General features: G+C 54.0%; 7 protein-coding genes across 7 annotated transcripts; 4 read left to right on the top strand and 3 right to left on the bottom strand.

Annotated features, from left to right (window-relative positions):
• Window positions 1–2,072: 2,072 nt before the first annotated feature.
• Window positions 2,073–2,381, top strand: PHYSODRAFT_250346 (putative 1,3-beta glucanase; the record flags this gene model as incomplete). Its single annotated transcript, XM_009538228.1, has 1 exon — window positions 2,073–2,381. The coding sequence occupies one exon, from the start codon at window positions 2,073–2,075 to the stop codon at window positions 2,379–2,381; it is 309 nt and encodes a 102-aa protein (XP_009536523.1).
• Window positions 2,382–3,278: 897 nt separating this feature from the next.
• On the bottom strand, window positions 3,279–12,484 carry PHYSODRAFT_340139 (hypothetical protein; the record flags this gene model as incomplete). The annotated part of the gene is made up of 11 exons (XM_009538227.1): window positions 3,279–3,734; window positions 4,684–5,188; window positions 5,482–6,156; window positions 6,960–7,115; window positions 7,251–7,314; window positions 7,741–7,849; window positions 7,909–8,601; window positions 8,708–9,517; window positions 9,553–10,354; window positions 10,438–11,273; window positions 11,327–12,484. The coding sequence occupies 11 exons, from the start codon at window positions 12,482–12,484 to the stop codon at window positions 3,279–3,281; spliced, it is 6,264 nt and encodes a 2,087-aa protein (XP_009536522.1).
• A 1,982-nt stretch (window positions 12,485–14,466) lies between these two features.
• On the top strand, window positions 14,467–15,478 carry PHYSODRAFT_306294 (hypothetical protein; the record flags this gene model as incomplete). Its single annotated transcript, XM_009538226.1, has 2 exons — window positions 14,467–15,144; window positions 15,203–15,478. 2 exons carry the CDS (start codon window positions 14,467–14,469, stop codon window positions 15,476–15,478), a joined length of 954 nt encoding a protein of 317 aa, XP_009536521.1.
• Window positions 15,479–17,261: 1,783 nt separating this feature from the next.
• Window positions 17,262–17,762, top strand: PHYSODRAFT_465331 (hypothetical protein; the record flags this gene model as incomplete). Its single annotated transcript, XM_009538225.1, has 3 exons — window positions 17,262–17,418; window positions 17,476–17,578; window positions 17,654–17,762. Coding segments are annotated over 3 exons (369 nt in total), but the record flags the coding sequence as incomplete, so codon positions are not given.
• A 642-nt stretch (window positions 17,763–18,404) lies between these two features.
• Window positions 18,405–19,395, bottom strand: PHYSODRAFT_550055 (exo-beta-1,3-glucanase-like protein; the record flags this gene model as incomplete). The annotated part of the gene is made up of 1 exon (XM_009538224.1): window positions 18,405–19,395. One exon carries the CDS (start codon window positions 19,393–19,395, stop codon window positions 18,529–18,531), a length of 867 nt encoding a protein of 288 aa, XP_009536519.1. The 3' UTR covers window positions 18,405–18,528.
• A 407-nt stretch (window positions 19,396–19,802) lies between these two features.
• PHYSODRAFT_526174 (glycosyl hydrolase family 17-like protein) lies at window positions 19,803–20,669 on the bottom strand (the record flags this gene model as incomplete). Its single annotated transcript, XM_009538223.1, has 1 exon — window positions 19,803–20,669. The coding sequence occupies one exon, from the start codon at window positions 20,667–20,669 to the stop codon at window positions 19,803–19,805; it is 867 nt and encodes a 288-aa protein (XP_009536518.1).
• A 1,032-nt stretch (window positions 20,670–21,701) lies between these two features.
• On the top strand, window positions 21,702–26,191 carry PHYSODRAFT_340135 (hypothetical protein; the record flags this gene model as incomplete). The annotated part of the gene is made up of 5 exons (XM_009538222.1): window positions 21,702–21,833; window positions 21,923–22,319; window positions 22,394–22,537; window positions 22,611–22,795; window positions 23,867–26,191. 5 exons carry the CDS (start codon window positions 21,702–21,704, stop codon window positions 26,189–26,191), a joined length of 3,183 nt encoding a protein of 1,060 aa, XP_009536517.1.
• Between the last annotated feature and the right edge of the window lie 873 nt (window positions 26,192–27,064).

Genomic DNA, 27,064 nt, shown 5'->3' with positions numbered 1-27,064 from the left:
CCTCCAAGGGCTTGACACACAGTCATCATGGATGACGTTCGACTGGGTGTCGACCAGCACAGCTGTGGCCATGCGCACAGAAGCCGTGGCTTGGGTACACGACGAACCTGCGGCAATGCATGTTGCGTTGCCGCCGACTCGGCGAGCATGGTCGAGCACGACTGGAGTGTGTCTGCCGAAGGGCAACACCTCAATGACCACATGCAGGAGCATGCTCGGTCTGAAGGCAAAGGCCGCTGCGCGGCAGAGATCGTTGGTACGGTCTGTCGCGGATAGTACTGTGCGGCGTTGGGACAACAAGTGTCCATGACTCGGTGCCGAGATGGCTGAGTCTGAGTATGCGTGCATGCCATGCAGCTACTCTGAATGCAGGACAAGCTATACGCTGTCATGGGTAGTCTTCGGCTTGGTCTGCGGACGATGGCATGTGTACACACGCAACACCATGCCGCAGCGTGATGCTGTTGCTACACTGGACGCGGTACGTCTACCGGCCAGGTAGCCATCAGCACCACGCCAAAGCTCCAGGCTTTTGCTACGCTGGACGCGGTACGTCTGCCGGCCAGGTAGCCATCAGTCCCGAGCATGGGTGTTGCCCACGAGGGGAGAACCCGAACGTGTTGCCTTTGCAGGCATTCACAGTTGGCGCGGCAGATGCCGCACCTGTAAGGCGCGAAGCCATACGCGTGCACGCGGCACATACTACCTGTGAGATAGTTGCGGTGCGTGACGCTCACTGTGCGCGTGGCACTTGGTGTACGCGAGGTACCCGCAGTGCACGCGACACTTCTTGTGCACGTGGCACTTGAGGTGCACGAGGCACTTATGGCAGTCGTGGTACGTGTCACACGACATGCCTTTGGTGTATGAGGCGGTGCCCTTGTACACCTGGAGGTCCTGTATGGACTGTGTGCCGTGCGGTCTTGCGCGCACACCGACCTGGTGTTGGTCGCCGCGACGCAGGATGCGATCGCCGGTGACGGAGGGCAATACACCCCACACCACGTGCCCTTGCGGTACCCTGGTGTCGATGGAAGACACCTTAGCAACGTCGAGGTGATGGCCGCGACGCGCTACAGGGCTTTAGACAAGTCCGCCGCGTTGCTCGGTATGATGAGCGGGTTGCTGGAAGCAGCCATGGTCGCTCAAGTAAACACGACGTTGAAGCATGACGCTTCATGGCTGTGGTCAGCGCTTGACCATAGCCCATGGGTCGAGCCGACGTATTCGGCCGACCGGCACACCGTGCTGTGACGAGCGGGGCCCTGTCGGGCCGCTGTCATGGCCGGAGATGAGCAGCACAGCTCTCTCCATGGTTACGCTACGCGCTGACCGGAAAGGTGCTGTCCCTCGCGGGGGGCACTGCAGCACGAACGTGCCAGCGGGGCCCGAGGGCCATGCGACGCCAACTGCTGGTTGTCTACGAGGGACACCGCAAGTTTGGAGGCACATCCATCCCGTGCCGAGGTACTCTGCACCTGCTAGCGCTGTGGATACGGCCACTAAAGGCGTCGGCTTCGCGGCCAACATCGCCGAGGGCAGGGGAATGCCGAGCGGGGTGCCCGCTGCGGGCACAAGTCACTGTGGGTGTGACAGTGAGGCGCGCCAGCCTTGCAGCGGCGGTGCCCGAGAATCCGACCTTTGGGTGTTCGGATTCTCTCGAAGCTGATTGGAGAATCAGATGTGATTCTCAGATAAGTGGGGGAGGATGTTACGGGGTACAATCAAGTGTACCCATTACATGAAGAGTGACGGGTGTCACTCTCCCGAGTACATGGTACATGGTACCAGTAGCTCCGCAAGCCAACCATTTGAGTTTGTTTGGGCTTTTGTATAGTTAACTTGTAGTTTGTATTAAGACCAAGTTAACCTCTACCAAAACACAGTCAGTCTTATAACCTACTCGTTTGTAGCAAACCGTTCCCATTGAGGCCGGGAACTGGTGAACTGCTGTTCACCTGGATAGTAATATCCGCACGCACTTCCTCTGTGCATTGTGCTGTGTGACTCCGTCACACTTCACGCCGGGCTCGCAGCCGTCGGTGCAGAAGCTCGATGCGCAATGGAACGAAATGGTGTCCAAGTTTGGCTCGAACAAGCTTCACCTGGCCGAGACGGGCTGGCCGACCGCCGGTGAGAGTTACGCCGGCAACGTTCCGTCGGCGGGTGCGTTGACGCAGTACTTCTACGACTATGTCTACGGCTGGTCGGTCGGCAAGGGCCAGTCGTACTGGTTCATGATGTACGACACGACTGTGAGCTACACGGGAGCGGAGCACGAGAAGCACTTCGGTCTCTTCGGCACGGACATGTCTCCGAAAATCAACATGCCGCAGAACCCGAACCAGTCGCAACAGCAGCAGCGTCTCCGTCGCGACTAATTGTACGTCTTGCACCCCCGAGAGCATGGCGGTACGAAGTGGTCAACGGAAACCAGATAGACTTGTGAACAACACTGAATATAAGATCAATGGACGAGGCATTGATATTCCAACTATTTCTTGTTACCCATACTTGGCTTCGTATTGCATGGACTGAATTGCAAACTTTTCCAATACTTCTCTGTCCCACGAAAGTATGGTTAGTTAGGTTTTTTGTGTACCACACAACGAATGTCATTGGTCATTTGACGTTGGTTAGGGCAAAATTTGTTTTTTGCCCAATGATAGCACAGTTGATTAGTAAAACCTCGTTGATTTTGAAGCGAGATATCTCGCTTATCAGGCCTTTCCACAAGCTGTAATTGGTTCACCAAGCTAACATTGGCAATAGCGCCTCATCCTGAAATTTCGATGAATTATCGCTAATTTTTAATAGAATTACGAAACAAAACCTACGGAGGACTAAAATTGCTGGCAGAAAAAGCGTTGTGCCTCCTTCAGTTCTCCCAGATAATGGGCAGCGAAAATCAGGCGTTAGCGCCTGCCTCTAAGCTTCATGATAAGGCCTCACATGGCCAAAACTCTTGAGTAGAAGCGAAGATAGAGCACAATTTCGAAATTATCATACTTTCGTGGGACAGAGAAGTACTTTTTTTCTATCAAAATACCGATACTACGACATTTTGTGATGTGTTTGCTGTTATTATCTCCGAGATACAGTCTTCTCTCGAGGCTGCATTACCAATGAATGCTGTGTAAATTCAAGTCCAACGTTTGCCACGAGTACATACAGTTATCAAGTCAACTGTCTTGTACAATACAATAAAATCATTGCAGCCAATTTTCTAATTGTAATTGTTGACCCCAATTTTATCAATAGTTTTATTGCAATTTTTTTTACGCAACGCTGATTACGTCCTTGATAACATTATCCGGCATTTTCTCCTGAGTAATCCATGCATCGAACTGTGCGGCTTCCAGCTTCTTCGCGACACTCTTGGAGCTCTGAGTATGCTTCCCCAGTAGAATCATAGTCGCGACGTTTTTCTCGCCAAATACGTTCGTGAGGGCGGTTAGCATCGCGGCTTGTGGGTTCTGCGGGTTCGTCGTGGCGGCGTGCTTGGACCAGGCCTTGAAGTTTGGGCTCGAGAAAAACTTCACCACCATTTTCTTCTCGACGAAGTCATTTTTGCCAATTGGCATAGTGCTGAGCTTCACCTTCTTGAAGGCATTGGCGAGAGATTCGTCGGCTTTGAGCAGCCCTTGGAGCTCCTTGACCTTGCTGGACTTCAACGCGTTCGAAACCTTGTCTAGGCCGGGGATGTTCGCAGAATATCCCCTCTCTTCGTCCTCCTGTTCGTCCGTAGCATAAACTCCCAGAAGCCTCTTGGGTGGGGTGTTCTACTCGAAAGTGGGAGCTCCAGCGCCAGGTGTCGCCAATTGCGAGTCCTTGGATGCTGCGCCGGGGGCAGCGAGTGAAAGAAGCACTATAGCCACCAACACAGCACTGTTGTAAATCCCCATGACGGGTTAAATTAAAGACGTCGCTAGGCTTGAGCACCGAGTGGAGGAAAAGTATACTAGAAAGTGACCTTGCAGGACCCAACGTAAGCCCGCGGGCGTCCAATAGCTGCGCATCATCGGAAGGGGTCTGCTCTTACCAATTGGAGGATCTTCGCCTACGTTTTGCTCTGTTCTTGTGTTAAACAGACTTCGAATTCGCCATAAACATGGGATTGCCACTTAGATTCGCATACAGTACAGTACATGTAACCAGCAACGATTGAGCCCTGCAATAACAACTAAATTGTAGTAAAAAAAAAATACATGTCGATAGGTACAGTACAAGAGCAGCCCATCATAGTACTCATCACATACCAAGATACGATGATCAGTACCAGTGTTGGTGCAACCCGGTGCGCTAATCGCCAGGTGTGATTTCTTTGGCTCACAAGCAATGAACTGCTGCAACACAACGATGAAAGCTTCGATAACATACAGTACTACAATAGCCTTTCACGTTTTCAGAAAACTAAAATTTTGGACGATGCGGTACTAACTGTAAGCTCGGCAACGACCACCACGACCCCGACAGCTTGTGGTTTATCGAAACACCAATACCAGTAGTTGTAGTTTACGTCAGTGTGGAAAGCTAATAGGTAGGTATTACTTACGCTGCAGTAACTCAAATTCTTTCATTTCCATTTAAATCTCGTGTGCGATACTGTATCTACCTCTTCTGGTAATTTACAAAGCGCATCGCCAGCATCGTAAATACACAAAAGAGGAGGCCGAAGCCAACCAGGATCTCGCAGTTCCTCCAGATCTCGCTGTGCTTCATCAAAACGTTGGTCTCCAGGTACTCCTTCACCGTGATTCCATCCCGCAGCGACGGCGGCACATTCGTCATTTCCGCACACCCGAGGCCATCGCCACTTGAACACTCTCCGAAGACCACACTCGAAAAGGCCGCGAGGCTGTACGTCATGGGCGTGATGTTGTACAGCCACACCGTGGCCGACGGCAGAGTCGAAGCCGGTGGACTGAAGCCCGAGAACAAGTAGCTGATCAACGTCACCAGCACCCCCACGATCTCCGCAACCTCCAAATTTGGTAGCAAGAACACCACAAGTTCCGCCATGTACGTTTGGTGGAGCACATGCAGCGACAGCACGAGCCAGCACGAGAAGAAGGCGCCCACGCCAGTGAAGCCCATGAGTGGGAAGAACGGGATCAGGAACAGCAACACTGCGACGATAGCGTACGGGATCTCCATGACGCTCATACCGACGAAGTACCAGAGCGCACTATATGTTTGAGATGCGCGCTCGCGAAATTTGTTATGCGTCTGCGCCGCTCGAAAAAAACCGTGTACCGTCGTCCACCGCTGGCGTTTGGCTCGCGCCCGCAGGGTTGGCGGCGCTGTGGACGACGGGTCGTGTGGGCGCCGATCATATTAAAGTGAAATCGTTCTTGATCTTGTGTTCCCCCCCCCCAAATTGCCAAGTAAGCCAATACTGAAAACAAGATATTAGCGAGCACACTAGAGCTAAACAACTGACCAAGCGCGGTACGCGCGCTCTTGTAAAAACACTCCTACAGATGCTCAGTATACAACACGCGGTTGCGCTCCTCGTTTAGCTCGCGCTCGCGCTTCTCGTTTGCCTCGCGTGCCTCATTCATGAGCTTCAGCGCGCTCTCTTCTCGCTCGCGCAACTTCTTCTGGCGATACTTGCTTGAGACGTCGCGCTTGTAGTCAAGACACTCTCGGCAGCGCGAGGACATAGTGTCATCGTTCTTCTTCGTGCACCTGCGCTTGAAGCACGAGCAGCACATGCCTGGATCGCGCTCGCTCCTCTTGCGTTTTGCGCTAGCATTCCTCTTGGGGCGACAATCTCTGTATATCACGGCCCCGTCGCCGGGCTTCTTCTTCTTCCCGCAGCTTGCGCAGTTCGCGCCACCTTTCTGAGTCGTCAGATACCGGAAACTCCCCTTCTTCTTGCATGCCTTGCATTGGGCGTTGTCGTCCTCATCCAGTTGCGCCGCGCATTTAATGCGGAGCCGGGCTTCCTTCCTCTCTTGAGCCAGTTCTCGGGCCCGCTGGTTTTTCCGTGCGCGGCGCGCCGACTTGACCAGTTCGACGTGGGTGGGGTCTGCAAGTGTCGTCTGGTCTTCTTGCTCGGTGAGTCCCTCGCTAGCGTGCTCCACCTGCTGGCGCTGCCGCGCCGCCGAGGCCTTCCTCTCCTCAGCTTCGAGCCACTCGAGCCCAACCTTTCTGGCGTACTTCGTTAACCCTTCTAGCCCCAGACCTTATTCTGTATCCTACAGAATAAGCATTAGACTTGATTAAAGTATACTTCAAAACCTGTCAAAGATATGCTGTTGGAAGCCCTTTCGCATCTTGCTGTCAAGCGCTGGGTACATTGTGCACAGAACAGCTACGAAAGTGAACAAAACATGCTCAATATATCCACCATATGCCGAAATGGCGAGCTTCTATTGGTCGTGGCGAGCGTAGAGCACGCTCAAAACCTGCTACATGGTAATACCTTGCAAGGCTGCTAAGGCAGCATACTTCGGCTCCAGCCACCCATCTTCGGCACGTCGCGATAAACGTGGAGGAAGAAATCGCCCTGTGCCTAACTGACGTAGTGAGGAGGAACTGGGCGAATTCTTCCTTGTGCTTGACATTAGCGCATCATTAGATTTCTTTAGCCCACCTAACAAGCTTGTTACGATTGTCTCTCTAACAACACCAGGGAGCTTGCATGCTCAATAGCCCGTGATGACACGCACTACACACGGTTCCTCTTGTACGAAACAGGACAATATATGATATTCATGCCAACGTCTACTTCTTCCTTTACATGTGCACGCTCTTCAATGTTCGCGCCAGCCGTGGGTCATCTTCGCCATTTTGGCAGCCTCCACTTTGCTCTGTAGCCTCCGGCACTGCCGCTCCATTCCTGCCGCTTTCATCGGTAGCCTCCGTCGTAGCCTCTGTCCCTTCTTCTGTAATCTCCGGTGTAACCTCATCACGCGGAGAGCTTCTTCTGTAGCATCCGTCGTAGCATCTACCGCTTCTTCTGTAGTCTCCGGTGTAGCCACTCCATGAGGAGCGCTTCTTCTGTAGCCTCTTGAGTAGCCACTGCATCAGCTACAATATAGCGGTAGACCCGGCTGTAGTCGGCTTCGTAGGAACCGATGAGGTTGTGCGCTGACTCCGCAATCGATCTGCCAATCGGGCCACACGCGAGAGCTCATAGCGTCGTCTGGGTCGGATCACCAGGTCTGGTAATCAACATCGCAACGTAGAATCAATATACCACTAGTACAATGTTACAGAGCAAAGTACACGCTCTCGCTTACCTGTAGATCACAATGGCGCTCATCATGATCGTCTTCGGCCATGGTCCTTGGCCACTTGGGCGCGCTCGACGGGCCCCAACAAAGCTTGCATTGCGACGTCTTGAACAGCGCAGTTTCGGAATGAAGGAAAGTACGAGTGGCTGACACGCGGCGGTTTTAGGCTTCCACCCGAATTTTCAAACCTGTTGGTGGTTTATACTCGTCCGTCTATTACCGCGGAATAAACCCCGTTTATCTTCCCATCGCTAATCTAACAGGAAGATGTGCACAATACCGGCTATACAAACATCCATATGCGAAGTTCGAAAGAGAGGACAAGTTTGCTGGATATTATGTCCTGTGACAATGCTTATTCTGTAGGATACAGAATACGAGGTTAGAGGGGTTAAGGGGTCGATGCATGTATCGAATTCGACCCGGGCCCTATCCACTAAAAAAAGAGGCGAAAGTTTAATGTCAGCATTAAAAAAAACAATACCGAGATACTAACCTTCGCCAGGGTCGAAATGCAGGGTGACGTTCTCGAGCGAGATCTCCAATCCCTTGATCGACGGATTCACCGAGCCCGTGGACGCCATGATGTTGTCCACGACAATCATCTAGCCACCAAATTCAAATGTTAGTTATCAACGCCCCAATATTATACATTCGCTGTTACCTTTTGATGCTGTGTCTTCCCTTTCGCGATAGGCACGTAAATGTCCACACCAGCCTCCATTAGCTGTCGGATCGCAGGGAGCTCAAACGTCGAGAACACCATATTCCAGTCAAGTAGCAATGTGACCTTCACCGTCCTCGACTTCTCAATGAAGATAGCAATCACCCCTGGGTCCGTCAGGGCGAAGAGCGAGCCACGGATCTCCTTGGTAGCGAGCCTGAGGTGACGTAGGTAGATGTCGCGGAAATCGGGGTTGTCACGCGAAAACAGAAGCATGGAGAACGGGATTAACTTGACCTTCAGGTAGATCGAGTAGAACGTCGACCACAGCATGCCCAGCAGCCCGGCGATCACGCGCAACGAGATTTCAGGATCCTTAGCTTGATAGTCACGAATCTGACGGTGAACGCGCACAGGCTCGTGCTCGGGTACACACTTCCCACCTCGCTGGCCCCACAACTTGCCTTGCAGGTACCTGTCGAGGATCTTTTGGATGGTGCGTCCGTCGCGAGGCGGGATGCAGTGCTGCCCGAAATCATCAAAGTCAATGGGCTGGTGGGCGCGCACCTGAGGCATCAACTTGCGAATGATTTTCTTCCGCTCTGCTGCTGTCGTGGGCTTCGTGAGCGTCGAGGTCTCAGCCTCAGCCTCAGGTTGAGGTTGAGGCGCCTTCTTTTTCCCCGACGCCTTCTTCTTCCCCATGGGTGAATTCGATTATGACGAGCCTCAACAGCGATGAAATCTGGACGACAAATGGCTGTCGTCCGTCACTAGTTGTTCGAAAAAAGTGAAAAGTGACGAACCGGTACGCCACGCCCGTTCGTCTTTTTTTAAAAGAGGCGCTCTGGAAGGTCATCATGGCCTGGAAGCGCGCGGCGACGAACACCACGCCCACACCCGAGTTCAGGCCCGAGTACGACGCGTAGTCGACGTCGACGAAAATCAGGCCGAAGACAATCGCCAAGAAAAGTGCCAGGTACATCCGCGTGAGAGAGTAGCTGGGCCAGTACATCACGATGAAGCGCCACACCACAAACTTCATCTGCGTCTTGGAGTCGGCGGCACGCTTCTCGGTGTAGATCATCTCCGTAGCATCGCTGCGGTAGAACACGGCGCGTTCCTCAGCCACAACGGGGATCAACCCGTTAAACGACACCAGGCCGATGAACCCCACGGTCAAGTACACCATCCCCATGCCCGAGTTGACGCCAGAGTACGATTTGTACTCCGCTCCAGCGTACGAAATACCGAAGAGCAGGCCCAAACCCAGCGAAATGGCGTAACGAGTCAAGTTGAAGGACGCTGTGCGCCAGTACAGATCGCAGAAGCGCTTCAACAGGAACTTGGCTTGAGTCAACTCCGATGCTGTGCGCTTGTCACCAAACTCCAGAGCGGGCAACGAAGGCGACGGTCGTGTCACGCCTTCTTGGTCCAGGTTCGACTGCAGACGTTTGAAGTGCTCGCTGGACTTGAAGATCTCCACGAAGTCCGTCTGCGATCCATTGTCGTTGCCCACGCCAGCGCCGATCACCTCCAGCATCCAAGTGGCAGCATTGTAGTCCTCCTTCAGCTTGGCCACACCGTCGATCGACTCGAAGTAGTTGGTCATCTCGTCGCGTTCTCGCCCAACTCACCGGCAAACACCGTCTCGCCTCCGCGCTTCAGCAGCAACAAACTGTCGAACACGCCGAAGACTTCTGCTGAAGGCTGGTGAATCGTGCACAGAATGGTGCGCCCCGTGTCCGCCACCTTGCGCACTCCGTCCATGATGAGCTTGGCCGACCGCGCGTCCAGGCCGCTCGTGGGCTCGTCCAGGAACAAGACGCTGGGCTGCGCGGCCAGCTCCACGCCGATCGTCAGGCGCTTCATCTGCTCCACGGAGCTGCCGCGGATGATCTGATCGGCGATCGGGTTCAGGTCCAGCAGGTCCAAGCACTCGTTCACCGAGTCGAACTTGAGCGCGTCCGGGATGTCGGCGCCCTGCCGCAAGAACGCGCTGAAGGTCAGCGCCTCGCGGACCGTCGACGACTGCGAGTGGATGTCCATCTGCTCGCAGTACCCCGTGGAGCGCCGAATGGCCAGGTCCGTGGCGGGATGGCCGTTCAGCAGAATCTGTCCGCGGATCTTGCCGCCAGTCTTGCGGCCAGCAATCACGTCCATGAGCGTCGTCTTGCCGGCGCCGGAAGAGCCCATGAACGCCGTGATCGTACCTGGAAGTGCGTATCCAGAGATGCTTTTGAGCAGGTCAATGGTGCTCTTCGGGTTGGTCGGGTCCGGAACCGTGTACCGCAAGTCCTTGAACGCCACAGTCACTGGCGTGAATGCTCTCTCATGCGCTGGCTGAACTGGCAACGCAACTGACGGCGATCTGCGTGGCGTTGCAGTGGCAAAGTAGCTGTCTGTGGGCTTCGTCTTGGTCTCCGAGTCCAGTGTGATATTCTCCGGGCTCTCGAACCGATGGAACTCCAGTGCGATGCAGGACAAACATAGGAAAAATACGTACGTGGAGCCATGAACACCATTCCGTACCACAACCAGTACTTCTCGGACTGCACCCCGTACGTGGTGAGCGAGTACTCGCCCATTGTCATCCCGTACTTGGTGCAATAGTCGATGCCGTTAAACACGCACTCGTTGAAGTGCGGGTTGATGTACTGGTTCACGGCAAGCGCGCGGACACCCCACGACGCCGGATTGAGCCAGTACAACCAGATCAAGTAGTCCGGAATCTGGTCTTTCGTGATCGTGTACCCCGCGAACATGACGAAAAACACGATGGAGACGCTGGACAGCGGGTTGGCCACGTTGAGATTGGGCGACGCAGACGCCAAGAAGAAGAAGAACGCGGCCAGCGTGAAGTTCGTCAAGGTCAGCACCACCAAGAAGACGAGAAAGCTCCAAAAGCTGCTCACGAAGCCGCACATCCAGTAGACGATTGACCCGAAGATCACGGATTCCAGGACAATTGGGGGCGCCTGGTTGGCGAAATTCGACAGTACATAGGACGCGGTTCGGAAGAAATTGGCGCCTCGCTGCTTGTAGAACACATCACGCGCTGCCATGATCGTTGGGACCTGGGCGGCCTGGCCGACGGATAGGTTCAGGATCGCCTCAAACATGATGCCCATGGCCACTTGAGCGTCCGTCATGTCGAATTGATAGTAGACGCTCGAGCAGAGTAACGCGATCATCGTGTTCATCATCACGCGCCCGATCAGAGCTGTAGTTTCTCGCTTGGTGATGGTTAGCTGTCGCTTCATGAGCAGCGATGTGCTGGCCCAGAAGCTCTGCGAGAACTCGTGCTGAGTTTCCATGTGCGTCTTCATGTCCTGGACGAGATCGGGACTCGCAGGCTCCTCCAGTTCCTTCAGCGTGTGGGCGTAGATAGTTGATCGCTTGAACGCGTCGGCGAATTCACTCGGGGTGAGAGGAACGGCGTGTCCAAGCGCGAGTTTTTGTTCGTACTGGGCTGCTTGTCGGTACCGAGGTCCAGCAGGAAGTCGGCCACGTCACGCGACGGAGGACACTTGAAGCCGAGAGACTCGAAGTACGCCAGCACCTGCTCGCACGGGCCATGGTACATGAGGCAGCCCGCGTTGAGGATCATGACGTCGTCGAAGAGCGCGAAGACCTCGGGCGACGGCTGCAGCAGCGAGATGGCCACCGTCTTGCGGAACTTCTTGGCCAGACTGCGCTGCGTCGTGATGATGTCGAAGGTGGCGGCGCTGTCGAGCCCCGTGCTGATCTCGTCCATCAGCTGCACGTACTTGTTACCAAACGCCATCTCGCCCGTCGTCACGCGCTTGCGCTCTCCGCCCGACACACCTCGCAGCATGGCGTCGCCCACGACCGTGTGCTGGCAGTTGTCGAGTCCGAGCTGCTGGATCACGACGTCCGGGTGGTGCTTGGCCATGGCTCGCGCGGCCTTCAGAGCCTCCGCGTTCTCCTCGGGCGTGCCGTTCACCAGGTGACTCGCGTCTCGCTCGGACAGCTCCCCACCACCACCACACGCAGCGTGGGCGAACTCCAGCGTCTCCCTGACCGTCAGCTCCGGGTAGTGCTTGTCACGCTGCGGCACGTACGACACGAGCTGCGGCAGACGCGCGCGCAGCTCCGCAGCCGACGTGCCGTTGTACTTGACCTCGCCCTCGATCGAGACACTCTTGTCCTGGGGGAAGCGCCCGCTGAGCAGCTTCATGAGCGACGACTTGCCCGAGCCCGGCTGGCCCAGCACCAGCGTGATGGTCCCCGGTTTGAGTACGCCGCTCACGTCCCGCAGGATGCGCTTGGTCACCGTGTGCTGATTGGCCGTGAGGCTCTGCAGCGTCTTCATCATCTCGGTCGGCAGCGTCGGCAGCTGCGCCTCGAGGTTGCTCCTGTCCTTGACCACGACGTCGGCCGAGATGGATACATCCCTGAAGCGCACCTCCATTTGGGGCAGCGTCTTGCCCAGCGACCGCTCCAGACGCGAGGCCATGTGCTCGTGCAGCACCAATGGACCTCGAGCCATCAGCGTCTTGCCGTCTTCGTACGCGATCACGGGGACGCTAGGCTCACCACTGCTGTCTGGATCCATCGCTAGAGAGCTAGAGGATTTGGTCGTTCGTTGTCTGTTGAGTCAGCAGTGTGCGCGATGAAGCAAATTGAAAAGTGAGCCCTTCAAACGAAGGAGCGGATGATGATGATGGCACGATGATAGCTTGCCTGATATCAAAATTGATTACACGATGCCTATGGGACTCACCAATCGCGCCTGGTAGACATGGCAAAGCAGCATTGGAGAGTGACTACAGTACTGTATTACCACAATAATAGAGCCGGATAACCTATACTTTATGAATGCCAGAAGTGGCGACAAGATGTAATAAATATAGGATTTGCCCTTCATCGAAAACTATGCCTTACCAAACAAACCAAAACGTTTGTTTGTTTGGCATCAGTGGTCGTAATTCATTTCGAATTCGCCCCCCTCGCAGCACAAGCCCCATTCAAGCGCGCGCGCGCGCGCCGTCGCCGCCCGCCCGCCCTCCTCCCCCACCTCGCTGTGCCATGCTGAACTATGTTCTGTCGTGCCTAGCGCGTCCCCAGCACGCGTCAGCGTCAGGGCGCCACTAAGGACTACGCGATCGGTTGAACAAGCATCGGGCTCGGTCGATTCGGCTTATGAAGCAGACTCTGCTGAAGATTGATGAGGTTCTGGCCGTGGCGACACACGTAGCACGCAACCGTGGAAGACCTATCCGGCAACAGGTACGACGCATGGATGAATTTCGAAGAAGCACTTGCGGTATACATGTAGATACACAGGTATCCAAGCTCAATATGCAACACAATATCGCTCTGGTTTGTTAAATCCTTTGAGCAGCTACTAAGCACCCATGCCATATTATTGACTAACGAGAAGATCGCTATGGCGAACTTGTTTGGGGAGGGACTAGAAACGATAGTCCCAGAATCGCTGTAGGGTGTTCCTTATCAAATAATGCGATTCGTTTTCGCTGCTGATGGTATTCGTTGGAGATCGAAACGAATACCTAAAAAAGTCTTTAGAAAATCTTCTCTCTAAAAAACTGACTGGAGTGTCTTTGATTTTTTTTCAAGGCTTTTATAGCTCTTAAAAGCATGTCTATAGTCGTAACGGGCAGCACCGCAGTGTTGCGAGTACTTAAAAAATAGCTGTAAACTCGCTTCGAAAAATGGGTTTTCAGCGCAAAATGACTGCGAGTCTGACATGGTTGACATGCAGAACCTCTTGTCTAAGCTTAAACAGCACGAAAGTCGAATACCTCGCTGAGTTAAAGAGTCACAGAGGTACAATACGGCGTTTGAGAAACCTTCGGGGTCGCTCATGATGATATTGTCCGGGGAAGTGACAACGTGTCTGCATAACACACTTGACGATTTGCGCCACAATCTGCGCCTCAATCTACGCCACAATATCCACAATCCACAGTAGAGATGCCATTGTCGGCGCCTCTCAGGGGTAGTTGGTGTGCACTGCGTCGCTACCTCCTTAGAACGCGACACTATAGACTACAATCACGGACCAGCGCGTCTGTCAACGTCTCCTGTCCACACATCACTTACGTAGGCGATTCAGAAGGAGGTAAGAATTAAAAAAGTAGACCAGTCATTTGCACCTTGGTTGGTAAACCTTGTAACTTGACCGGGAAATGGTGTATATCGCCCGGGGTTCGCCTAAACAACCAATCAGCAACCTTATCGACCATCCTGCGTGCGTTTGGCGCAGCTAAATACCCCAGCTGGTTGATATAAGAACGGCAGGGTGCCGAACATGCTCGGGGTATTAAGGAGTGAGGCGAGGTATATATATAATAATTCGGGGTATCTAGAGCATAAATCTCCTAATCTCGGTCGATTTAGCATTGGAAATAGGCAAAATGCGTGGTGATCACAATAGGACTTAGGACTATAGGACTTAGGACTAAAGTCCTAACCTGACGCACCCCGGATATAGGTAATTAATGCCACCTGCATCGCAGATCTATAGTTACTGCGTTTAAGACTTGAAAGGTTTACTTCGCCGTGCGAAGCCAGATGGTCTTCTTCAAGGCAAAGCACATTACTCGACCTCACTCCGTCAACAATTCCACGAGCCAGAAAGAGGCGAGTTACGCAACTTGGCCCCGTCATCTGTATACGATCGCCAAACTGATCTCAAGATCTCTTCGGGCTCGTGCTTTCCACGTGGATCCTGCCAGCTTCGCTTTTTTATCTTGTCTTTGTCTAAGTTTGACAAACTGCGCATCCACACAGACTGCTTTAGCAGCTGCTTGTGGCGCCATAGGATCCTTCCCATTGCTCCATGCAGAACGCCCCACTTTCCAATTTACCTCTCTTCCTACACCGTGCCCAACCCAGGTAAACTTCCCAAAGTCCTGTCATGAGGTTCCGCCACGTAGTCGTTCTGCTGTGCTTCTTGGAATCGCCGCAGCAACCGGCGAATCCCAGCTGAAGACATCAGCCACCCTGACCCACACACTCGATAGCAATACCCCCACCAAGAGACTTCTAAGAGCTTATGAGGACGAAGAGAGGGGTATTTCTGCAAAGATTCCCGGCCTGGAGAAGATTTCAAGCGTGCTCAAGTCAAGCAAGACCAAAGAGCTGGAGGGGCTTCTCAAGACGGGTGAATCTATCGGTAACGCCTTCAAGACGTTGAAGCTGAGCACGATGCCAATTGGCAAGAATGGCTTCATCGAATCGAAGCTGGTCGTGAGTTGCTTGCAAGCACCAATTTCAAAACTTGTACGCCACCCTGGTGCACAAGCAGGATCCAAATGGTGCAATGGTCACAGCGCTCACGAACGTTTTCGGCGAGAGAAATCTGGCAATAATGATCGTGTTGGGTAAGGATACAAGGAGTTCCAGAGGCATAGCCAAGAAATTGGAGAGCGCGTTGTTCAACTCGTGGTTCATTCAGAAGAAACAGCCGGATGCACGTCTCTCGCGCTACTGGGGCAGGACAAGGCAAGAAAACTCTTCAGCAGTACAAATCCGCAAGTCAAAAATGGGGAGAACGGGTGAGATCACGGAAAATCGACATTGAAGAAGAAAAAGAGCAATACCGAATGCTGTTCGAAGCACAGGATTGAGAGCAGAGCCAATATTACGTGATGTCGCGCCGTCAACAGCACTTTCGCCTAATGCCATGCAAGAAGATGCAGTCTGAATTACTTGACGCTGGACCGTCATCAATGGTAGTGTGCCATTTTGATCTATCGTACAGTATAACCCCGATGGTTCAACCGATTTGCAAAATAATTAGTATTTATTGTGCTTTGCAGTAATTTTGCCGAGCATTTTAGACGTTAAATATGGCAAAGCCTGCTCCTAAATATGTGTGAAAGAAGATACACGACCTGCTAAAATTATGCATAAATCCACCTCCTCATTTATATATCGACGTGGGAGGGCCTGTCAGCAGCCATGCATTGGCCCAGTACACCACCGTCCATGATCCCCAGCGCATCTACCCTCTCATGCATAATTGCCGTGTGTGTAGGTGCTTGTGGATAAAAACCGACAGAATTGCGACTGCACAGCCACAATTGCACTTTCAAAAGTGCAATTGTGGCGCTTTTAGCTTAATTCTAGGCCTCCACCCGTTTATGCACCTCGATTTATCGTAAATATAGCAGGTGGTCGCTATAAATACAGCAATACAGCAAATCTCGCCTCATATTGCCAAAATCATTGCAAAGCACAATAATAATAATAAACAGATATTGACTGATAATCCCTGTGTCATTGATCCGAATTAACGGGTTATTAGAAAAAAGTGGTGCGAACACTGAGGTAATTGACTGTACTTGCAAGTTGAGCAGCATGATGTCCAAGAATTCCTATCGCGGTAAAGCTCTAGTGGAGCATGGATTAGCCTGTACCATTCTGAACTGCTACTGAAGAAGACGCGTTCCAACAATTTTGTGGATGAACGCTTTAGCCCTAGAAGCTATACACACGGTGCGTGCGCAAATTTTCGCTGTACACCACGCTGCCGGCTGTTGGCCACTCGTCTCCGCCAACAAATTCGTGTGTCGTTGACCTCGCGGGAACGACAGATGCTTGGTGGAACCTCGCGTGTTCACTGTGCGCCGTGCCGTCACCATTTTCACCGTGACTAAACCAACCTAGGGATCTGGAGTGAACTGCATCTATTTTCAGTAGAGGCGGCGGTATACAGATTCACAGTGTCGAGACCGGTTATGCTAAATGTACCGTGAAATACAGCATCCCTCCCAGTAAGCACCACGCTACAGTGTTCTGTTGGCTGCAGCTTAAGTGTCATAGCTCATTCAACGGCCAAGGAAGCAACAGCCAAGGCTCATACAACTATGAACACCAGTATCCTGTGCCCCCCGAACCATCATCTTATGAGCGACAGCGTCATATCTGCCGTCACGAAGCACCCCAAGCGTGGTCAGGACTTCTACCGCGACGAAAGAACAGACAGCACTGTCGGCTATGGCTACAGCAGACTACAGAACGGTCGCCGCCCAACTCCGTCCGCACACGGCGGTGCTGCGCATGTAGCCCCCGCAAACCCGTGGCAATGGAACACCGACGTGCACTACTACAGCACGAGTGGGGCCAACGCGACAGCTCCAGCAGAGAAAGCAGCGGCGCTAGCGAGCAAGAGACAGAGAGAGGAAGCAACGAGCACTGCCAGCCCCAACCCGAAGCGGCACCAGATGAGCGACGATGCCTCCCCAGCGAGCCTTGCAGCCGTGAAGGCCGACGTCAACCAAGCGCGGATTGCAGAGCTGATCCGTCTGGGCCAGGATATCCACCGCAAGCGGTACCGCGAGAGCCAACGGCGATACAGGAAGAAGCAGAACGGCAAGCTCGCGGATCTCGAGACGTCCACCGTTCAGCTTCGCGCCGAGGTCGCCCAACTTGAAGAAAATCGCAACGATATCTCCGCAGCGATCCAAAAGAAGGCCAACATGTGGAACGTGGCCGTCGAGTACTTGTGGCTCTTCCGTCGTGGTCTCCAGCTGAAAGGACAAACGTCACCCGATGCTCCTCCAGCACAAGCACAAGCGGACGCCCAGCTCGACTTCGTGCAGAAAGCGATGGCGGCCGATGTTGCGTGCAACGACGGGTTTGGCCGAGCGACCGCGATCAGGAGCTGGTGGTTCTTGCAGTGGTTCGACGACGTGGATGTCGATCTCAGAGGCCTGGAGAAGATCTCGGACAACTCGCTGACTACCGCCACCAGGACCACGCTGACAATCACAGAGCAGACGCTGCAGAAGTTGTTCCCGCACCTGAGCACTCACACGTTGGCGAGTAAACTGGTCGGCCGACGCATCTCGATGAAAGGCTCCGTGTACTTTGAGTTCGATGCGCACAGTGGGTATGTGTCGAGCATCATTGCGCAGAGTGACATGTTGACGCCTCTGCTGGGTCTGCTCGGAAGTCTGGCCGATGTGTCGATGGTGTTTGAGAAGGCGTTGATCTCCCCAAACTTTCAGTGGAAGGCCAGAAGCGTCAGAACTACTTCGTAAGCTACAGACTGTATCTTGTATTAAGCGCAGTATACGATATCTTTCTCTCTATTTCGACATTATCATTTCTTCGTTCATGGTATATGTCCGACGTACTTCTAAGTAAGTAGAGTATTTTGGAGGGGTGAAATTTTGACAGTTGTTCTCTTTCACATAGAGTATTACGTGGTCAAATTCGAAACAAAGACGCTTTACTTTTACTTTTTTTTGGTTAACTTGAAATCTTGCGTGTTTTTTTTCTTCTTCTTGGAATGTCCTTGGCCCCGATGTACAGTCAGATTGTCCTCGCCCCGGAATCCTCCAAGAAATCCTCCGTAAGTATGACCCGTAATCTCGTTGCTGCATCACCAGCCTCGTAAGCCAGCGTCACCATAATCTTGTCCCCTCCCCTTCCAACTCCTTCACGAGCTACATGTACTCCAACAAACATCAGTGTGGACAAAATGTGGATACTGTAGTGGTGTTCACGGCTAATTATTAACTCCGGCAACTTCGTTATTACTTCGAAGTAAAAGCACGCGTCAATTTTGATATTTCACGCCAACATGCTTTCAAAACTTTGGTCTCTTGTTTCACTCCTGACTGTTTAGGGCAGGCTAATGTGCTGCGGCATATCTGTGCCGAAGAGGCCAAAGTGCTTCTCGTACTCCGCGCCGGAGTAGCTCACCGTCTGATCGTACATCATGAACCAGTACGACTGGCCCTTGCCGCCTGCAAACCCGTACACGTAGTCCCAGAAGTACTGCGTCATCGCACCAATCGAAGGAACGTTGCCAGAGTACGTCTCACCAGCGTACGGGTAGCCCGTCTCGGTCAGGTGCAGCTTGTTCGGGCCGAACTTGGACACCATTTGGTCCCACTGAGTCTCCAGCTTCTTCAGAGACGACTGCGATCCAGGCGTGAAGAACGGGTAGATGTTCACCCCGATGATGTCGCAGGAGTTCGCGAGTGTCCACGCGCCAGGAGCTCCAAGCCACTCGTTGATACGCTGGGCGGAACCCACCGGCGTGTTGCCCACGCAGCTTTTAACTCGACGAATGTAACCGGCAAGTTGCTCGGCCGAGTACGAGCCAAAGCCGCCGTTCTGGAGGTTCTCGTTACCGACGTAGACGGCCTCGACAGCCCACGGGTTGCGCGCGTAGCCGTCGCAAACCGCCTGAATCTCCGCGTCGATGATCTGCGGGTTGCCGAGTTGCACGCCGACCGCGACGTGGAGGTTCGCAGCTGCAGCCACGTCGACGACGTTGAATCCGCTGAATCGAGACTCGTACGTGCGGATGCTGGAGAAGTGCTGCGAGACCTGCGCCATGTCCTTGGCCAGGACGTCCCAGTTGACGTACGGGTGATGCCACGGCGCGTAGCACACTCCCGTGGATAGCTGACGAGCCTCAGGGGAACCGGCGGCGAACGCAGCGGCAACGGTGAAAACGGTCGCGGTCAGTGAAGATACCATCGCTGCTAGCTTGACTTGGAGTGCCGATGTCTTGCGCGGTACAAGGATGTTTTTAGAATGAGACGATCGTTGTGGCTGGCCCTTTGAGCTCCGAGTCGGAGGGATTCGAACGCCATGGTTGGCCTGGATGGATCGCGTGCGTGCTTTGCTGTCCGCAGACAACTTTACGCCAGCTGTTCGGGTTACTTGGTGGCGTGTGCAAACGCAGCGTGACTCGTTTACAGTCGCACAGGTGTCAACGATCTAAGCGACAAAGTGTTAGCTAACGCCCCGAGCTTTTTCACTGTGCGATGTTGTTCAGTATTTTTGAGAGCTTTGGAGGTGAAAAGGATGAAAGTCAAAACATAATGTAAACTTCGAAAAAATCTATTCATTTGTTTAAAAGAATAGGCCCCAGTGTATTCGAATCACGGCAGGCTAATGTGCTGCGACTTGTCCGTGCCGAAGAGACCGAAGTGCTTCTCGTAGTCGGCGCCAGAGTAGCTCACGGTCGTGTCGTACATCATGAACCAGTACGACTGGCTCTTGCCGGGGCACCATCCGTAGACGTAGTCGTAGAAGAACTGCGTCATGGCGCCAGTCGACGGGACGTTGCCGGCATAGGACGAACCAGCGTACGGCCAGCCAGTCTCCGTGAGGCGGACCTTGGCCGAGCCAAACTTGGACGTCATCTGGTTCCACTGCGCCTCCAGCTTCTTCACGGCAGGCTGCGAGCCCGGCGTGAAGAACGGGTGGATGTTGACACCGATAACATCGCAAGCGTTCGCCAAGGCCCAGGCGCTGTCGGCACCTAGCCACTCGTTGATGCGCTGGGCCGAGCCGACCGGAGTGTTACCCACGCACTGTTTGACCCGACGGATGTAGCCAGCGATCTGGTCGGCCGAGTACGTGCCGAAGTTGCCGTTCTTGAGGTCCTCGTTGCCCACGTAGACGGCTTCGACCGCCCACGCGTTCTTGGCGTAGCCATCGCAGACTGCCTGGATCTCGGCGTCGATCCAGCGAGGGTCCGTAAGCTGCACGCCCACCGCAATGTGAAGGCCGGCTGCTGCCGCCATGCTGATGGCGTTCACTCCGTTGAATTGAGCTTGGTACGTGCGGATGCTGGAGAAGTGCTGGGAGACCTGGTTCATGTCGCCAGCGAGGACATCCCAGTTGACGGTCGGGTGGTGCCACGGGGCGTAGCACACGCCGCTAGAGAGCTTCCTTGCGTCCGCAGTTCCCGCGGCGACGCTGGAGACGGCTGCAACGACAGCGATGTTCAGTAGAGAGACCATAGCGAGCGTCGAATTAATTCGCGATGCTAGCTTGACTTCGGAGGGTTTGGAAATGGCGTACGATTGGACTCTGGCGCTCATGAGTGTCTCGAACTTGGTGGACAGCGATCAAGCGAAAGACCGATCCGGAAGATGTGCTTGACGGCAGACGTGGATTGTAAGATGTCGTCGACTGCTTCACAAGCACCATTTTATTCGGGGTTATTGTCAGATTTGGGAGGGTAATTTTGCAGACACCGTTTGTGAACGCTATGTGGTTCAAACAGCGTTCCAAGACCGGGTTGAGTTCGTCATCTTCTCGAAGTTTTGCTGCGTAGTTCGTACTTCAGAATTGATCGTCAAAAGTGCACCTTCGATTCGAAACGAGCGAATAAGTTACGAACTTAATCCATTATTATTAGGTATCATACATGGGCCTTCGTTGCCGTGGCAGCCTGACTTGCGACTCAATTTGTAGATTTCTTCAGGGATTCTTCGACACTTTGACTGGATAGCCCCAACTCCGCATGTCTGTGAAAATGGCCCACCTCACCAATCCGGATCTGCCCACGATAATCTTGGGTACGCCAATGTTATAGCCTGAACTCTTTGCTAGAGAGCCGAGGGAGGCTTGCTGTGAGCTTCACAGTGTGAAGTTCACAGTGCGCTGACGGTCCTTCGTGACCAGGTCAACTCGGAGCTGAGTTTTCGCCCATAGCGTGGCGCTCACGAAACTTGTAAAGCACCAGACGAGTCCAATCCAATTTGCCAATGGAGGCCACAATAATGCGACGTCCACATGTAGACGTTAATCAGCATAGCAGTAACAGTGTAGCAGCCGCTGCAAAGCACAAAACTTCATGCGGTTTGACGCGGCGACGTCGTGTGCGCTCGCACAACCGGGGCTGAGACCGCTCAAAATCTTTGATCTGCATCCTCCTTTCGACAAAAAATACAAATCGCTAGTCTAATGCCATATCTGTAGGCCAAACCTGACTCGATCTGTATACCAAAAACGGGGTTTCGGCTGCATCGCGGCAAAAAATCTCACCGATGTCGACACCTTCGACCGGCGCCGCCCCCGAGGTTCCGCTGAAGCAGCGCGTGTGGGCCGGCCGCATCCCCGTCGTGTTCTCTCTGGACCCGAATGAAGTGACCACGCTGCACGCCCCCCGATCGTTCTACGTGAGGCGCCGCTGCTTCTACCTTTGCCCCCCAAGTCACTGCATGCACTGAAGTATATCCTCCTGCTCTACCTGCTCTACCCTCTGTAGGCCATGGTCCCCCGCATGAGCTACCTCGTCTCCCAGACGCGCGACGTCGTCGAGTACTTCCGCGACGCGGCGCCGCCCATGTCGGCCATGCAGGGCGCCTCCATCTGGTTCGAGGCCAAGGGGGTGCCGCTGCATTGGCATCTGCCCTTCGGCTTGCTGCGCGACCTCCTGTGCGGACCTGGAGCCGACGGAGCCCTCAACCTGCCGTGGGCACTGACCGTGCACTTCTGGGGCTTCCCGAGCGACGTGCTGCTGCCCTGCGACAACGAGCAGAGCGTCGAGTCGCACTTCATGCACAGCCTCAAGCAGGCCACGTTCCTGCGCATGGGCTCCACTAAGGCCGTCATGGCGCTGCCCGAGGCGCAGCAGACGCAGATCTGGACCAGCATATCGCAGAGTAAGGAGGTGGAAGTTGGGAGTGAGAAGGTGTGGAGAGAAGGCTTGTTGCTAAGTGTTGGGTTGTTTTGGCAGATGACTACGAGAGCTACCGGGAAGCCACGCTGGAGCTGCATTTAGATGGAGGTGTGGACGCCTCCGCGCTGAGGCATCTGCCGCTGCGGGTGCACCTTGATAACACGCCCGCGATTCAGATGCCCATCGCACCACTGCAAGATGGTGAGCTAGAGCTGCTGGCCAAGGGGAAGATTTACCCGGTATTGACAATTTCTCCCTGTTTTGTCGTGCTCAGGTCGCGAGAAGACGCTGCTGGAAGTGCTGAACTACCTTCTGCCGGACCTCTTCCCGTCCAGCACCTCCGAAGTAGAAGCGAACAAGTTTCAGCTCGTGGTGCACGGCATCCCCGTTCCGGCGCACGTATCCATCGTCGAGCTGTACCGCAACTTCTCGTACGCCGACGGGTTTCTCTACGTCGCCGTGCGGCCTCAAACCCCAGTGTCCTGATAGAAGATAAGTGAAGATACCCACCCTCCCTCTCTCATTGGAGTGTACACTCCACGACAAAAAGATATGGACACCACCAAAAGTGGCTGTAACTTCGTCATTTTTTATCGTTTTAAGGTGCGGTTTGGACTAGAGTTGCAGAACACGCTGAAAAAGATCTGCACGCCGCTAACACGCGCGCTTTTGCGCTTCTTCAGGTAGCTCACATACAAATCGCTGGTTCTGCCCAGGTGACAAAACTTATGGACAGCTAATCCCCATACAAAATCCTATATTAACCAAAACCCCTTACAAATGATACGACTTGGACTTTGTATGGGGCGACAAAGGAACCCGTGATTTCTCCACTCTACCTTAGTACTGAGCCATATATCATCTACCAACAGTTTAGAATGGAGAAGACAATCGTATATCCATGAGATAGCAGCATACAGAGCTACAAATTGGCACTAACTAGGATGCAACTGAACGTGCCTCGCAAATCATCAGATAATACATGGTAGCCACCACTCGAAATTTCAATTGCTTACTACTTGCTCAGTTTTGTGCGATGAAGGATGAATTTATTACAGGTTACTAAACACACCTTCTAGTACACGATAGTACCATCAGATATTTGTCTAACGTCACGAGTATCCCCGTGAGGCTGGTTCCTTTGTCGCCCCATACAAAGTCCAAGTCGTATCATTTGTAAGGGGTTTTGGTTAATATAGGATTTTGTATGGGGATTAGCTGTCCATAAGTTTTGTCACCTGGGCAGAACCAGCGATTTGTATGTGAGCTACCTGAAGAAGCGCAAAGCGCGCGTGATAGCGGCGTGCAGATCTTTTTCAGCGTGTTCTGCAACTCTAGTCCAAACCGCACCTTAAAACGATAAAAAATGACGAAGTTACAGCCACTTTTGGTGGTGTCCATATCTTTTTGTCGTGGAGTGTAGCCATCTGAGTCAGTACGGAATGTTAAGACCCGTCAGATTCTGACGGGTTTTAACATTCCGTTCGGCAGGTTTAGGAAAAACTCCCTTCAAATCTCCCACATTCTCAGAAAAGAACTCCTATGGAGGGGTCGACTCCGCATGACGACGTCGCGGCCCACCTGGCGGCGGACGTGGAGCCGCTGCTGACCGAGACGCGCGCGCATCTGCTGCACAAGCAGCCCGACCGCGCGCGCGCCAGTTTCCTGCGGCTGCCGGAGCTGGAGGCGCGGCGCAGGGCGTACCTGGAGGCGACGCTGCGGGACTTCTACGCCGCCGGGCTCTTCGATGTGCCCGTGCTGCTCACGTTCCTGGAGGGGCTGCCCAGCTGGCACTGGACGCTGGACGGCTGTGCCGTGCTGCACAGCGTCAGCTCCGCGTTGCGCGCGCCCAGCAGCGACGCTGGAGGCGGCGGCAATGCGCTGCGAGCGCTCGAGGCCAGGCAGCGCAAGTTCCCACAGCTGCCGCTGGCCTTTTTCCTGCTGAAACTCATGAGCCACTTGGAGGACAGCGCGCGCGTGCGAGCCGAGAGCTACTGGTACGCGTGGGTGAGCCCCACGCTGCGCGCAGTGGCCAGCGGACAGGCGCTGGAGCTCAAGATCCTCTCCAGAACGGGTCGCAGCGAGTACCGGCAGGGAGACGCCAGCAAAGAGGAGCTGCTGTATGCGCCGGGTAATGCTGGTACTTTTGATAATGACAGACGCAATGCTTTGTGCTGGGTGGGGGAGCGAGCGGAGGGGGGCGAGAACAGCGAAGTAGCAGCGTGGCCCGACGACAAAGATCGCACCAAGGCCCAGTGGAGGATGATCCCTGTGGATGTGCATACAGACACGTTCATGCTGCAGAGTGTGCGGTTCGAGGAGTATTTGTACTCGGCGGACTATGCAAAGTTTAAGAAGGATTCGAGGGGGAAGACGCGCAGTCGAGTCTTCACGTGGCGGAAGACGGGTGAATCGCCCGGACCCGCTGGGAAGTGGCAGCTTGTGGCGCTGAGTGGAGAGGAGAGGGACGTGTTCGCACTGTACAATCCGTACCAGCGCGAGTTTTTGTATGCCCCCACGGCGGACCTGATGGATAGTAAACGGCGTCATGTACTGACGAGAGCAGCGCCCGATGGAACGCGAGAGGCGTCGAATACTGAAGGTGGAGCGATGTGGTGCGCGTGGCGTATAGCCCCAGCGCAGCAGTCGTCGATGGAGAAAGGTGTTGAAGCGTTTTTTGCCAAGAAATATCCCGTGGCAGTGGAGCAGTTGACACTAGCGCTGAAGGATCTGCCGGACAACACTGAGCACGTCAAGTGTTTTGCGTATCGCATGACGGCAAATTTGCGTTTGCGTAGATTTGACTTGGTTGCTCCCGATTTTCAAGCTATTCAAGCGCTGGGTGGCGATAAAGCTGCAATCTTTCACGGCCTTGCGCACTTGTGGGAGGAGAATGCAAGTTATCTTGCAGCGATGGCGCACTCGTCTCCAGATCTTCAGATCCAGGCTATCGAGATCTCAACGTCGCCGGATAATCCGTTTTTCATGCGTCACCAGCTCGCTAAAGGTGATGATTACCTCGTACGCCGAGACTTCCAAGCTGCCATTGTGTGCTATCAAGAAGCTGCGACGTGTAATCCTACCATTGCCTCAACATCATCCGAAGGAAGTAGCCTGGAAGATCCCGAGACCACACGCCAACGCGTTCGAGCGTACGTATCATGTGCAAAATGTTTTTACGCTCTGGAAGAGTCCGAGAATGCTTGGCAGTACCTGAGTATAGCGCACGATATCACCGGCGTGTCTGTCGAGGGTGAGGCGGCGATTCTACTCTGGAAAGGCAAGTGCAAGCGCGTTCAGAAAGCGTACGACGAGTCGCTGCTACTGTTAGAGAAGGCGTTCGACCGCGCCAGTGCAGCTTCAGCTGCATCGGCGTGCTTGCCATCGTCGGCAGCAGGTGCACCCATGTCCGCAGCAGTATTGAAGCGCTCTATATTGATGGAGATGAAGGTTGTGGGGCTATTGCGTCAGGGGGTCTACGACGCATTGCTGTCTACAGACGAGAACGCGGCTGCTGATCATGCTGCTGAGTCGAATGGTGTTAACGGGGCCAGTGGAGACGGCGGGGTGGTGTCTAGTGGTGACGCTGAGAAGTCGCTGACACAGATGATGGAGCTCTTCCACTGTCCGCTGAGCTTGGAGCTGATGGACGACCCGGTCACGACCCCCGACGGCAACACGTACGACCGCTCCATGATCGAGCAGCACCTGGAGGTCAACGGCTGCTTCGACCCCTTGACACGGGCACCGCTGACCAAGTCGCAGCTCCACCCGAACCGCGCGCTGAAGCAGCTCATGGAGACGCTGCTCAGCGACCACCGTCTCGGACTGCTGCTGGCATCCTGCTCGACCTAGACAACCCTTAAAGAAAGAAGAACTACGTAAAACTCGTCACAGCTCCATCGTAAATGTGCACTCAGTTGGTAATACATTGACACAAGGTAGTCGCAGTCTTCGCTGTAAACTTGAAGCTGCAGGGGGGAGCTGTGGATCTGCGTAAGCAACGCACTTCAAGGTCTGCGCAAGCCGAGCGATCTCAGGCAAGGTAAGGTAAGTTACACTAAACTACTGACAGCTAGGCGCACACCTTCTACGAGCCCTGGGGAGAGCCGGGCTCCTGGGCTCTTGGGTGAACCCAAAAAGTCGCGAGCTCGGGCTCCTGGGCTCTTGAGTTCAATAGGTTAAGTGAAAGGAGCCCTCCAGAACTGTGAGCCCTCGTTAAGGGCTCCCCCTCACCTGTGTTACATATCTCGCTGATGATTGGCCGTCATTGAAGTATCTCCAGGTTCTAACCTGAAAAGGCATAGGAAAGACGGCTTCTCCTTGAGGGGAAGGAAGGACGATCGGCGACGCTGGGGTGGCCTCGGAGCGGCTGTCCACATATGAGCGGCGCGAGATCTTCTAGTGTGGCGATCTTTGAGCTCGATCTTCTAGCGTGGGCATCGATCACGCGAAGTTTGCTCGCCTTAAGTCTAGGTAAAATTGGCCAATCAGATATTACTATGAAGAGCCCGTCATAGATTTGAAGCTAAATTTGGGGAGCCCTGGAGGGGAGCCAATGGGGAGCCCGAACCAGGGCTCCTTGATCTCGTACTTACCATGAGGGAGCCCATTTTGTGCGACTTTTGGCTCTCGTTTTAGGGGGAGCCCACTTTTGAAGTAGACAGAAGGTGTGGCTAGACGTGCGCGATGTGACGGCCGGCAACTCATGTGTTGCGCCTCAGACTT

The sequence above is a fragment of the Phytophthora sojae genome (genome assembly GCF_000149755.1).
Source record: "Phytophthora sojae unplaced genomic scaffold PHYSOscaffold_11, whole genome shotgun sequence".
Lineage (NCBI taxonomy): Eukaryota > Oomycota > Peronosporomycetes > Peronosporales > Peronosporaceae > Phytophthora > Phytophthora sojae.
This window is presented reverse-complemented; position numbering and strand designations above follow the sequence as displayed.